We start from the raw sequence: 14,255 nt of genomic DNA, 5'->3' as shown, positions 1-14,255 counted from the left end.
GAGTTGTTACTGAGGAGTTAATGTGATATATTTACCTAGATTGCATCAAACTGTCAAGTCCATTAAACAAAGGCACTTCAAGTGCATAGCTGACAATGCTTCTATACTAGTAAAATACACTGGTTTGAAAAGTGTACTTGAATTAAACATTACTAATTTATATTACCATTCACAAGGATTTATACCCTGATCACCTGAATAACCTGTAGTGTGTAGCATACACACAAATGTTCACTGATCCCCAGAGATGCTGATTCCTGGGGGTTCTCTGAACCTCTCAATAAGATACTAACAGATTGATAACCTCAGGTTATAGACTAAGTAGGCATGGTGTATATGTGTGTAAGGTCAGCAAGTCCTCAATGGTTGGCTATCATTAACAGATGAGTGATATCAAGAATGGAGAAGAAGGAAAAAGTAATCTAAAGAGTTCTGAGCATACAAGTAGAAGAGAATAAATATAAAAATTCATTTCTAAGTTAAAACATTAAAATTACAAACTTAAACATAATAATATAATTAATAAAATAATAAATAACATAATTAATAAAATTTAAAAAATAAAAAAGGATTTATATGGATAACATTACTTAAGAGAGCCAAACTACTAAAAGAGTTTGTTGAATTTGATTTCCATTATGATCTAAAACCACAACAGCATTTAGCTAATGAGAAAGGATAACAGGGTATTTTTGAAATTCTATGCTAGGGAATTTTTAAGATCTGTTACCCAACATTGCATCATTTTTGTCCTTGAAGCAATTTCAATAAAAATCAAATAAATGTTCATGAACTGAACTATCCTGATTTCTATAAAATTTCGACTGTTAATCAATTTACAAATTATGTAAATTGTGAAGATAAGAACATATAAAATCAAAATAATCAAGAAAAACATGAATTTTTACTTTTACAAATCAATAAAAAAAAGTATTAAAATTTTTTCATAAAATGACTGTTCTTGAAAGTAAAGGGTTTTCAATGTCAGGAAACAGAATTCACGCATGCTAAATGGGAGGAAGGAAATTCACATAACATACCCACTGTGAAATTGATTTTGGAGTTTATGCTATTGTGGGGTCACCAGGCCCCAAAGAATCCTTGCATCTCAAGGGAAAAAAATGTGTTGTGACCATTGTACAATGACCCCTGTAACATTAGTTTGCTGGAAAAAGCTCACAGAATTCCAAGGGAAAACCTTATCTATTCAGACATACAAACTTCATTTTAATGAGCCTAGGAGTTGGTTGAGAAATAAATATTTGGAAAAGTCTGAGTAATTAATGCTAGGGATAAAAGCTCTAAAAACCTCAGAGTCATATCTTAACTTGAAGTGTTCATGTCTCAGTTCAGAGTCATTGGAGTTCAATGTCCTGGTCTTGAGTCACTGCATGCCACTTACAAACCATGTAACCCTGGACAAATTCCTCAGCTGCTCCAGCTCCCTTTCCTCTGACATAAAATGAGAATAACAATGACACAGTGTATATCAAGCAATTGGCAGAGAGCAATGGCCCAAAGACAGCTCTGATGAGAAAACCATCTTTGTAGTTGTCCCCATTTTGTATAATAACCAACAGAACACTGAATGGTCATCTTCAAACACAACTGTCTCAGGAACAACACAACTTTACAAATTCCTGGCTTGCAGTCAGCCAATCCTTGCATTGAATTATCCATACTGGACAAAAGCACAGACTTTGGAATCAGACAAACTTGACTTTGAAATCCAACTAGTCTAACTATCAGCTAAAAAGTGTTTTTAAAAAATTACTTAGCTTATCTTGGTTTCCATTATCTCATCTACAGACTGAGGATACCACCACTTATTTCAAAGAGTTAGTGTAAGTTTTGAGAAAGGTGCATAAAATACCTAGCCCAAAACCTGACACCTAGCAGGTCCTCAATATATGATAGTTGGATTACCACTATCTGTATTTTATGTAATATATGCACATATTACATATTCAGGTATATAAATGAGATGCAAATTTGGGCAGGAGATGTTACATTTACCTTTCTATCTTCAGTTCGGATAACCCAGAAGCAGTTGACATCATGGACATAACCAACATCAGGGCTCATATAGCTGAAGCTTCCATCCATCCCCGAGAGGGACCCTCCACAAACTACAAAGGGAAAGAAGATGAATTCTGCTTTACAGAGACTCAGAAAAGGAAGAGGCCAGGCAACTCTAACTCTGCTGCTGAAATATTAGAGAGGTCTGAGTAATTAACACTGGAGACAAATGCCCTGCCACTCTCTTTCTTCTCCCTAGCCCCTTTTCCCTTGGATATCCACCTAAGTCACACCTCTTGTCTGAAGTCCACTTGATATCCTGTTGTCCCCACAATGAACCTCCCCTGCCTCTTTTTGTTTACCCTGGTTCCTATTCTCTCTGCCTCCATAGCACTTGACTTGACCTCACACAACTTAGTTCTGATCTTTAGTTCTTGCCTCTACTCTGCCATTTTGTATTAGACTCTTCTCCTCAACCAGAAGATGAACAGATAATATGTGGAGATAGTATTTCATGCTTATTTCTCCACAGCACCTCTCAGAGTTTAAACACATAGTAAAGTCTCAATAAATATACTGATTCAGAATCAAGAATTATAGGAAAGGGCTGAAGTAATCAGAAGAGGCTTGATGAAAGAGATTGAGGCTTGAAGGTGAAGTACTCCTGTGGGACAGATACATTTGGATGTGAAGCAAAGAAAGAATTTGGAGAAGTCTGGGGAGAAAAGTATCCCAAATAAAGCAACACAGCATGGTGGTACATGGGGTCAGGTGTTAAGATGTCTGACTTGGAAAGGGAGAATTATTAGGGAACTAGTAAAAAATAAGATTAATTGGATAGGGTAAGGCCTAGTTATACAGAATAATTGAATAACAGTCCCAATCTTTATTTAATGGGCAATAGGAAGTGACTACTTGATCTAGAGTAGGAGGGTGACATGATTTAGTATAATATTATAGGAAAGTAAAATGGCTGAAGTAGAGAAAACTCTCCCTTAGAGAACTATAATACCTTAGCATATTTTGTTTTCAGAATGGACAAAATAAAAATGGCAAATACTAATTTAATTCTTCCTTTGAAGGAAGGTTCTTCTGGCTTAAATTGAGATAGATATTTACTTTGTAAATACTATACTACTGCTTCAAGGAAAGACTTAGTTGTAAGTATTGGAGTAACTAGACAAGAAAGTAGAAGAATCTGCAGCAAGACTCATTGGGGGATGATCCTTCCAAGGCTGTGAGTATCTGTGATAGAAGAAATACTTAGCATACCTTGTTGGGGAATCTGACAGAGGAATCCAGTCCAGAAACGTGTGCATTCACAACTAAAGGCATTAACACCATCAACACAAGTTCCTCCATTAAAGCAGGGGTTGCTGAGACACTCATTTATATTTTCTGTACAGTTGATGCCAGCCCAACCTGGTTCACACTTACAAAGATAACCAGAGACTGTTTCCTAAGGAAAGAAAAACATAATCACCATAAAACAAATGAACAGACTATAAACATGAATCAACTCAAATAACAAAGAAAAGTAGTGTTGCATGATGTAGGCAGCAGGTTTTGAGCCACAAACATCTTATGATAGCCTAACTTGTAATAATTCATTTAAATGTTAATTGCTAAGTAAAAAAGGTTAAAGGACTCACAATGCACTGGCCATTTAAACAGGGGTGGCTCAGGCAAATATCACTGAGTTGCGCACATCCATTTGGCCCATAACCATTTCCAGTATACCCCGGGAGACAAGTGCAGAGAGGTAACGAACCTGTTGAGAAATCAAAATAGAAACATAAATACAGATCTCCTGGATTCAGACCCAGTAACAAAACTCAGGTTCTGCTTTCTAGCTAAGACATTGCCAAAGTCAAATCAGCACTTCTCTTGGGGCAGAAATGCCAGGCATAAAGAGAAAATATCAGAATCTTTTTCTATTTTTTATCTTAAAAATTAGAAAGGCATTACACATTTCTAATAGTTTTTATACAAATTGACACTGGTGCTGTCAGTTCATATGCCATAGTCCTGAGTTGTGTACAAATGTGAGGTACACCAGGGAAAAGGAGAGTTTCTCATGGAGAGGTTGACAGCAAAAAGAGTATGCTTGTGAAGATGTTATCTGTTGCAAGCAGTATACCCATATTGACTATAAATAGGTATTATTTTAATCCACATTTATAGATGAGTACAAAACACAGAAAAATTAAGTGCTTAACTAAGGATGCATAGCTAGAATATTGTGGAGCCAAGGAGAAGATCAAAATCCATGCAGTATTTTTCTAGAATCCATGTTTCGAACCACTTCAGTATGCTGTTATTTAATAAACAATTGATAGTCACAAGTAGACACATATATATAAGTTCTCTCTATATATATACATATATATTATACACATCATATTTACACATAAGTATTCTTTTACATATGTGCATATATTTATCACAAGTCAGTAAAAATAAAAGTGCTATTTGCAAATACCAAGAGATATGATATATTATTCAATAAATGAAGTCAGAACACGTATTTGAACAAAAATATCAAGATAAATGTCTATTGGATGCCATATATAAAAGTAAATCCCCAAAACATAAAAGATCTTAATTTTAAAAATAAATGAGAGGACAAAAGAGCAAACACTGGACTCTTTTTAGAGTTCAGTAGGAAAGGCCTAATTCCAAGACCAGAAAATCCTACAAGAAAAGATGTATCTTTTTGACTACAGAGAAATTTTAAACTTCTAAATAGAAAATACCACTACAAAATTGAAATAAAAACAATATGCCAGGGAAAATACATGTAAAGCATAAGACACAATAAGAGATAATATCCTTAGTATGTAATGAAATTTTACAAATCAATAAGAAAGTAGATGAACAAAGGACATGAACAAATAGAAAAAATAAAGTCAGTAAATATGTAAAATGTATTAATTATTAGTAATCAAAAAGGAATTTTGATTTAGTCAAAATTAAAATAATGAGAAGGCAATTTTTGCCTATAAAATTGACCAAAGGGATCCCTGGGTGGCGCAGCGGTTTGGCGCCTGCCTTTGGCCCAGGGCGCGATCCTGGAGACCCGGGATCGAATCCCACATCGGGCTCCCGGTGCATGGAGCCTGTTTCTCCCTCTGCCTGTGTCTCTGCTTCTCTCTCTCTCTCTCTCTCTCTGTGTGACTATCATAAATAAATTTAAAAAAAATTGACCAAAGTTGAAAAATAACAATAGTATCTATTATTGTCAAGGATGGGATACATGTATACCCTTACACACTGTTGATGAGTATAAATTGATGCCTTTCTGGGGGAAAATTTAGCAATATACATTTTTTAAACCATAGGAGGTGAAATTTTTCTTACACAGCATTGTAGACACTGTTGGTTATCACCCTAGATCCATTTTTCCCTTCTTTAGTAGTGAATTCCTTATTTTAACTGGTGGCATGAGCACCTGAAATAAACTACATTTTCCAGTCTCCCTTGCAGCCAGGGTTAGCAACAGGGTTCAGTCCTGGCCAATGACATAGGGGAGTTGACAGGTGATTGCTCAAAGGAGTTGACAGGTGGTTCTTCCTCCCTTTCTCCTTCCTGTTTGCTTGAATACAGTCATAAATTAATTAGCTGGCTTGATTATCTTGGGAAATAATTGCTATATTAGACCAGACCAGAGAAGAGCACAGTCTTCTACATTAAAAAAACCAAATGTATAGTTTTAAATTCCCTTTTGGTTTGAAGATCAAAATAAGAATTTTGAGGATAAAGGATTTTGTTTCTAAATGTTGATTTGTATTAGAGGGTCATATTAAATTACCCCCAATCAGAGAGAGAGTCATCACCTAGAACTGAGGAGCATGATGCTTCTGGGTGGCAGCCTCCATTATTGACTGAGCAGATATCGATGACTGTGCACACTCTGCCATCGCCTTGGTACCCTGATAACAGCAAGAGCAGGGCTTAACAAACAACATAAAGTATATTGAAGAATCCCAGTCTGAAAACCAAATAACATGAACCAGGCCAACCAGAGATCTTCTATCATCAGAACAGAAAAGATAAATGTGAAGTGTCATATACAAATTCCTATCATTAAGAAAAAGGATAAGAGTTGGGAACCTGATTGCATAAACAATGTTCTGGGTTGTTTCTAATGACAAAAACATCTCATGGGTACATTGTATTTTGGGAAACAATGGAACTGTAGGCCTGTGATGCACAAAGAAAATTTTTCAAATTCTGCATTATCTCCACAGGCTGTTTCACAATTTGTAAGGGTTAGTTGTTTTGGGGGCACCTGGGTGGTTCAGTCAGGTAAGCATCTGCCTTTGGCTCAGGTCATGATCCCAGGGTCCTGGGATTGACCCTGCTGAGCAGGGAGCCTGCTTCTCCCACCCCTCCCTGCTTGTGCTCAGTCACTATCTCTGTCTCTGTCTCTCTGTCTCTGTCTCTCAAATAAATAAAGTCTTTACAAAAAGTTTGTTTTCCATTGATATTAAAATATTTTTTATCGCTTTTCATAATATAGCTTAACTAACATGCTCTGAATCCGTAAGTTAAATAAAACTTTTGGCACTACTCAGTATATCTCCTTAGACAGAATCATATTTAAAATGGAGCACAAGTGGGGTGCCTGGGTGGCTCTGGTGGTTAAGTGCCTGACCTTTGATTTCAGCTCAGGTTATGATCTCAAGGTTGTGAGTTCGAGTCCCACATTGCATTTGGCACTGAGTGTGGAGCCTATTTAAGACTCTCTCTCTCCCTCTCCCTCTCCCTCTACCTTTCCTCCCCATCCCTGAAAAAAATAAAATAAGGTTGTCAGGAAATTAGGTGTTGCACCTGGTGGACACGCTTGACAGTGGTAAGACCCAAGTGTATTCACACACATGACAGGTGGAACCACAGAACAACCACCATTATTTATCTCGCATTCATCGATATCTTGGCAACTATATCCATTTCCTTGCCAGCCTAGAAAGATCAGAAGATTTGAAAAGTTAGCTCTATAAACAAGTTATCAACAAAGAAATGCAAATCACCCAAGATACATAAAAACCTGCCTCACTATAATTAACTACAGATTAAAATGAGGTAGACTCTACTCCTCAGGTTGGCAAAAACTGTTTTAAATTCTGGCAAAGAGGTGGGCAAATGACATATTCACATACTTTTAGTCAGAATTTCAATTAGTGAAATCTATCTGGAAAGAGATCTAGCAGTATTCATTAATATTTTTAAAATATGTACCTTTTGACTAACAGTTTCACTTCTTAAAACTTTTTATACAGAGATAGAAACTGCCTGTATCTACAGATGTAGGCAAGCAGATGTCTATGGTGGAGTTGTGTAATGGGGAAACAAAAGCAACAACTCTCAATGATCTTTAGCAGTTTGGCTGAATATATTAAGACTCATCTATACCACTGAATACTAAAAACTATTTTTAATGACATGCACATATACATATATTAAAAAAATTTTCCCATATACACTTTAACTAATAACATAAAATTTTAGAATAATATGCAGAATATGATCCCAATTGGGGTCAAGAATTTTTTTTTTTTTATTTGTGTATGTGTCGATGTATTTGTGTGAGTGAAGGAAAAGGAAGAAGAAAAGAGGACAATTGCTAACAGTGGTCTCATTAGGAGGTATGGTTGAAGGTGAAGAAGGAGGAGCATTTTAGTCTAATATTTCTGTTGAAATCAATTGTAATAGTGAGTTTTATTATCTTATTCAAATGATTAAAATTATCATAAGAATATTTTAAACCTTCTAAATTTTAAAAAATATTCATTTCTTTCATCTAGGTGGAGTCCCCTTCTAAAAATCTACCTATGAAAATTATACTATTTGTGGGTGAAGAATGTGCAGAAGAGAGCTGAAAGGAACTATGCCCTGATGTCCATGATGGTCCTCTGAGCAATAAGACTATCGGTATTTTATTTTCATATTTTTATACTTTCTTTATACTTAATAGGCAGCATGTGTTATTTTGATATGCAGGAAAAAATAAGGTGATTAACAGGAAAACAAAAAAGCTTTTGTTTCGCTTTTTTTTCCTCCATGATAAAAGCTCAATATAGCTCGAACAATTTATTTTTCTGATTTCTAGGTTTTAAAGAGTGTCCCTGGCAAATTACCTTCAAGAATGTGGTTATTTGTAAATTTTATTTGCCCCTGAAAACCTAGAAGGAAAAAGCCTTTATGTGTTTTTTTTTCAATTTCTTTCTACAGATTTCTATGAGATCTGAGCACATAATGTGAAAAAGTCACTAAACCAAAAGTCACTAGAGGAAATAACAGGTGTGTGGGTTCCTTTGACAAGACAGAACAATGAAGTATTCAGCCGCCCAGCTCATATCAGCAGTCAGGCAGACCGGGGTTTGAATCCTGACTGCTTATAAGTTATGTGACCTTAGGCAAGTTATTTACCTTCTCCAAGCTCCATGTTCTTATACTTTAAAGTGAGAATAATACTAATTCCTAACATTTCTTGATTTTGTCATAGTTGCAAGAATTAAAAATGGCCTAGAACAGTCTCTCAATGAGATTTCCATAAAAGAATTATATTCTTATATGCTCCACCTTCCAACCACACACAAGGAGTGCCAGTGGGCCTTGTAGACTCTCTGAGGTCTGGTTAATTGCTGACCAGTGCACCCAGCACAGTGCTTTGCCCATAGTAGGCAATCTACAAATATGCATTGAATGCATAATGATGATCTCATACAGAGAGAGAGATGAAGTATAGACTCAACCCTAGAGCCTGTCTTCAGTGATGTGGCATGTGACCTGACCTGGAGGTTTAGTCTCTGTGGGTCTGAGGCTGGAGCTGGACATCCCTATTTACAGCAAGATCACAGGGTCTTCCAATGACACACCCAGGTGAGAACAACTGGACTCCAGAGGTGACACTAAGAGGTGAAATAATCTGCCCAAGTTTGTAAACATCTGGCTAGTAAGGAAGGTAGGGCTAGAGCAAATCCAAGTCACCTGACGGTCATAGCAATTGGGTGTTTGACCCTGCCCCCAGTACTTGACCCTGGCCCTCTGATTTCTGTTGGTGAATTATTACAGCAAGAGGATGGTCTGCAGTAGGAGTTAGTGAAATAGGACATGAAATGAGATCGGAATGCTTCCTGAGAACAGTCTACTTATCTCTTGGCAGTGGAAGGAAATCTATTCTGGCACCTGCCCTGGCCGGGCGTGGATGAGTCCACATACCTGTCGGGCAGGCCCCACAGTAGAAAGAACCTTGTGTGTTGAAGCACTGCACAAGAGGTGAACATGGTGCATGCTGGAGATTGCACTCGTCTATGTCCAGCACGCAGGCTGAGCTGTTCAGTGGGGATGTCCACCCAGCATCGCAGATGCAGTTGTACTTGGGCTGGGAGGATGACAACAGTGTGAATCAAGGCAATCAAGAAAATGAGCAAGAAAAGCCTTTGAAAATCTCACCAAGCCCCCAACTGTTTATCCTCCAGCATTCATTTCCATAAGCCCAATTGAGTGGCTTCTCTTTTTCTTCCCATATGATTAAGCATTTAGACCAGACCATGCAGAAAAGAGAAACATCTTTATTTCAGAGTAAGGAAAACCTATAATTTGCCCCAAAGATGCCAGGGAAAGAGCAACAACAATCAAGAACTGTAAGTCAATATAATTAAAGTCAATCCACTCAGCCTGCTATGTTTTTAGAGGGAAAAACACCCATGGAGACACAGACCTTGGAAAATCCATTCTGTTTGTTTCCTTTTTGAAAGTCTCTCCTTCCCCTCCCACCCACTCCCTCCTCCCACCATCACTGGAAGGGAACCATTTTCCATCACATGAGTAGGAAAAAAAAAAAATAGAACTAAAAATAAAGACCCAAAGCTCTCATACAAGGCCGAGCAGGCCAGGGCTGGATGATCTTGAAGGTCAGGAGTCAAGGTTGTCAGGATCCAAAGCCCAGGGAGCACTCAGGGAAGTGGCTTAGAATCTGCAGCATTCAAAGGTGCTCCCGGGCCAGGAACAATCCAGATTCCTTAGAACACCATGCTGCCACCAAGAACGGGCCTTTGGTGTTCCCATGTCTCATCACTGTTATAACCCACAAGGCCAAGAGAAAGTTATGTCTTGCAGATTTATGAAGGAATAATAAAAATGGTAGTAATTTCTGTAATGATATCACCTCTGAGTCCAGTTTTCTGTTTATTTATGAAAAGCTCTCATCTTTTTCTTCACCTGTGCCCAGCTTCCTCCCTGCAGCTGTGCCAGAGCTGTGCTCACACACAGACATGCGGGAGGAGGAATGAATGACCATGACTCCCTCCAAGGAGCCACATTCTGGGAGGGACTCACCTCATCAGCCTTCACTCGGACTAGATCCTCACAGATGCCATGGACACACAGCGCCTTGGAGCCCCCTTCACAGTCATCATATTTGGATGCACACTGGCGGCCGTGTGTCTCAGGTGAGCAGAGACAACTGTTGGTTACACACGAGCAGAGTGTTAGGGCTTGTGCATCAGAGCAAGTGCCTGTTTCTTAGCATTAATTTAAAAAATAATAATTCCAACTGTAAGTCAGTGATATTCACGTGGAATCATAAACCAGAAACCAGATTCACTCTGCTCTGCTTCAAGCAGTGGACTGAGTAAATGTGTTATCTCTCAAATATAGTATGAGAGGGGTACAACTTACTATCTGGGCAAGACTATCGCCATAAATTCTTCTGGTATCAGGTCATCAAACGGCACTTTCAAAGGTCAGGTATCCATAAACTAAAGGGGATTGAGTTCATTCAGGTTGGTAAAGGGAGAGATCAAGTCCATTCATTGTCCCTCTGACTAGACCCACCAGTAAGCACAGATGACCTTGACTGAGCTGATAAATTCCCAAACGCTCTCTGGGATTGTATAACCCCACAAGCAATGGTATAGTGACATCTCAGAGAATACAATAATTATCATATTGCAAAGGGCAATAGTTCTATCCATAAGAGATGCGGTTAACACAGAAACATTTCTTTCATAGCCACATTTTAACTCACAAATGCAATTTTACATAATGCCCAAACTTGCAGTGGGTGTTTGGTTATGAGAAAGTTTCAGTTCAACAATAATCACATAAACAAAGTTGTTTTAAACTATTGTAATCCTTAAAATTGCTGAGTTAGCTTTCTATCTGTGCTGCAGCTTCAGAGGGAATGTGGAAGCTATGAGAATGGCAATCTGGGGCGGGGAAGGAGGTGGAAGGGTCACAGAGCCTAAGCTTATTTATCTTCACATGTTTGAGCACTTCTCCTGGAGTGGAGAGCCAGGCCCAGAGGTCACCATTTGCCTGCCTTGAGCAGCATTGGCCCTCACAGAAAAAGCTGACCATCAAGAACAAGGGTCAGAGACAAGGAAGAGGGAGGACCTGCATGGCCATGAACTACTTCCTGAGTGTTCTGGAAAGGGGCCATACTATAAGGTAAAGAAGCTCTTTTAACAGTCCTTGCTAAGGAACAACATCAGCTGATGCCCAAAGATGAAAACAAATATGTAATTGACATTGTGAGGAAGGAGAGTCTGGCTATTTGAGAAGCATCAAGAACCACGCTCTGGGCACAGAACTTGTACCCATGGAGAGCCAGAAACAATTGCTGGGATAGCACCTTTCAGTGGGTTCTGAGGAAGAGATCACTGAGTGTGGCCAGAGAAGGAGAGTAAGAATATGGTACCATTCAGCCACTTAACAAGTAGAGTTGCCAGACTTGGTGAATAAAAACACAGGACACCCAGTTAAATCTGAATTTCAGATAAATGAATGCTTTTTGGTATAATTATGTCCCGTGCAATTTTTGACATCAATATATAATTGTGTAAAATCTGTTCATTAATATATTACACTCATGATCATTTCAAGGTTGCCTTTCTTATTAAGACAAGATCACAGACTAATAGCAATAGATGATTAAACTTTTAAAAATGTTTTCAACTATTTATTCCCTATCCATAACTAGTTCTATTCCTCTCATCTCTCTTTTTCCATACTCTCCCTCTCATACCCTTGTCCCTTTCCTCCTTACTCTCTCATCCTTACACAGAATATTCTTTCATTAGACTTTTGGAGACTATAGAATTCTACACTATTTCATATACATATTTGAGCATTTGATCCAGGTAGCTTCCTTGCTAAAAGTTTATTTTACCACCACTTCCACTCATCAAAAAGATTTTTTTAATCTTTAAGCCAACTTTACTACTTTCTGAACCTATCATGTATAAGAGGTCTGAGTATTCAATACCCCATGGGACAAGACTGCTCAGGTTTAAATCCTGATAATACTATTAACTGTTCACTTTAGGCAATGTAATAACTCCCTCTGCCTCCATTTCTTATAAAATAATAGTGCCTATCTATGAGTACTATTTTCACCTTGGGGTCTCAAGACATTTTCCGGTAGGAAGTGCTCAGGAAATTGTGCTTCTCTTATCATAAGTGCTTTACTACTGGAAAATGACTTTAAGATTTGAGAGGAGAATCTGGTGCATGGACCTGCAGTTAAATTCTCTCTCTCTCCTCCTTCTCACTTAGAGATGAGTGAATTTTCATCCTACACTTTTCTCTAAAGAACTACAAAGTATACTTATTTCATATAAATGTAGCTTATTGTGAGAAGACAGAAGGAGGAAGGCAGTCAAGTATACCATCAGCTTCCTTGCTAGGATCCTCAAAGGCAAGCATTAATCCCATTTTACTGCAAGGCTCACATTGCCCAAGGCCACAAAATGAGAAATTGGCAGAAGATGAATTAAAACCTAGGTCGGTGTTACTCTTCCACAAATGTTTATCTACATCACATTTCCATATTCTGAAAGGTAGTTAGTTGAAGACTTTACTTTTTTATTTTTTATTTATTTAAATAATCTCTACACCAAACGTGGGGCTCAAACTCATGACTGCAAGATGAAGAGCCACATGCTCCTCCCACTAAGCCAGTCAGCCACCCCAAAGACTTTTCATTTTTATGTGTCTTTTTAACCTAACAGTGTTTACATACAAAAATATATTCTCAAGGCATCTGGATATGTCCTTTAAAGAAAAAGAGTGATGAATTATATACCTCCCTGCAGAAGTCAGCTTTGTAATGATTTAGGATTGCTAGTTTGGTTCTGGCAGAACAAAACTGGGCTTTTCAGTGTTCAAAAACCCTGCAGGTGCATTTGGCAATTGAAAAGTGGTCAAATACACTTTCATAGTCATAGTTTAACTTCTGTTAGAGTCCATGGTTCAATATTAACATAACTGACTGAAACAGGTAATAAGCTTAATACCTAACTACCACTGAGCTGAAACCAGATTGACCTCATCGCTCACGTTCTGCATGTTTTAAAACCCACCAGTGATGACAGTGGAAAGAAATGAAAAAAATATGTGAACCATCATTGTGCTCTTGGAGAAAAACAAACAACGAACTCAACTTTTGTTTCTAGAAAGCTTGTAGATCTGAGCCCTAAGTATCCACCATCTACATATAGCAAATTTGCATCATAAGGTCTGTCTTAAATCCAAAGTAAGCAGGAGAACAAGATGCATCAATTCTTCAGACTAAAGAGGCAATAACAGCATCAGGAAGTGGCAAAATATTATCTGCTGGCTGTGTGAAGCAGTTAGGAGCAAGACCTCCAGCCACAGGAATCAGTGGAAACAGACAATGGTCTCCTTGCTCTAGTTTCATTACTGAGAAAAAATTTTTTCCCAGAAAGTTTCCTATGAAACAGGGCTTCCAATTAATTAGTATCTGCCAGTGCTTTATCTTTCAAAGGTCTCTATAATTAGGAATCATTAATCCCTTTAAATAAAGACTCCTTTGTTTTCCCAAGTAACGGGTTCCAAGAGGTAGAGACTGAGGGAGGCCTCAAACCCAGAGCAAACCTGTTCCTGTGACCACATTTCTGCAGGTCCAGATTATTCAACATTGGCTCATTTTCCTTTAACGAATGTCCATGGAAGTTTCCTGAAGGGGTTTCCAGCCTCAGGGAAGCTACTGATTAACGAGCATTTAATCTCACATTATTAATGGAACACAAGAAAGTACCTAAATGTTCTCTGTTTCATTTCACAGATTCCACAAAGCAAGCATTTAGTCTTATGTTCATGTACATTTTTCTATTTTCTGTTATTCCTCCAAAAAGTCTCCATCAAATGCCTAAATGAGAATATTTAGTTCACAGACATCAATTGGAATTCATGGGGCTACATAAATT

General features: G+C 37.9%; 1 protein-coding gene across 1 annotated transcript in view; it reads right to left on the bottom strand.

Moving 5' to 3' along the window:
* Nucleotides 1–14,255, bottom strand: part of CUBN (cubilin) — a 258,922-nt gene that overhangs the window by 237,542 nt on the left and 7,125 nt on the right. Inside the window, exons 7-13 of the mRNA XM_041765335.1 lie at nt 10,363–10,489; nt 9,244–9,406; nt 6,853–6,984; nt 5,856–5,951; nt 3,672–3,790; nt 3,292–3,478; nt 2,017–2,129 (exon numbers count right to left, since the gene is read on the bottom strand). Coding sequence (XP_041621269.1) covers nt 2,017–2,129; nt 3,292–3,478; nt 3,672–3,790; nt 5,856–5,951; nt 6,853–6,984; nt 9,244–9,406; nt 10,363–10,489 — 937 coding nt within the window. The remainder of the gene's footprint in view (nt 1–2,016; nt 2,130–3,291; nt 3,479–3,671; nt 3,791–5,855; nt 5,952–6,852; nt 6,985–9,243; nt 9,407–10,362; nt 10,490–14,255) is intronic.

This window comes from Vulpes lagopus, chromosome 8 (genome assembly GCF_018345385.1).
Source record: "Vulpes lagopus strain Blue_001 chromosome 8, ASM1834538v1, whole genome shotgun sequence".
Lineage (NCBI taxonomy): Eukaryota > Metazoa > Chordata > Mammalia > Carnivora > Canidae > Vulpes > Vulpes lagopus.
The sequence above is the reverse complement of the archived record's forward strand: the minus strand, read 5'-3'. Positions and strand labels throughout refer to the sequence as shown.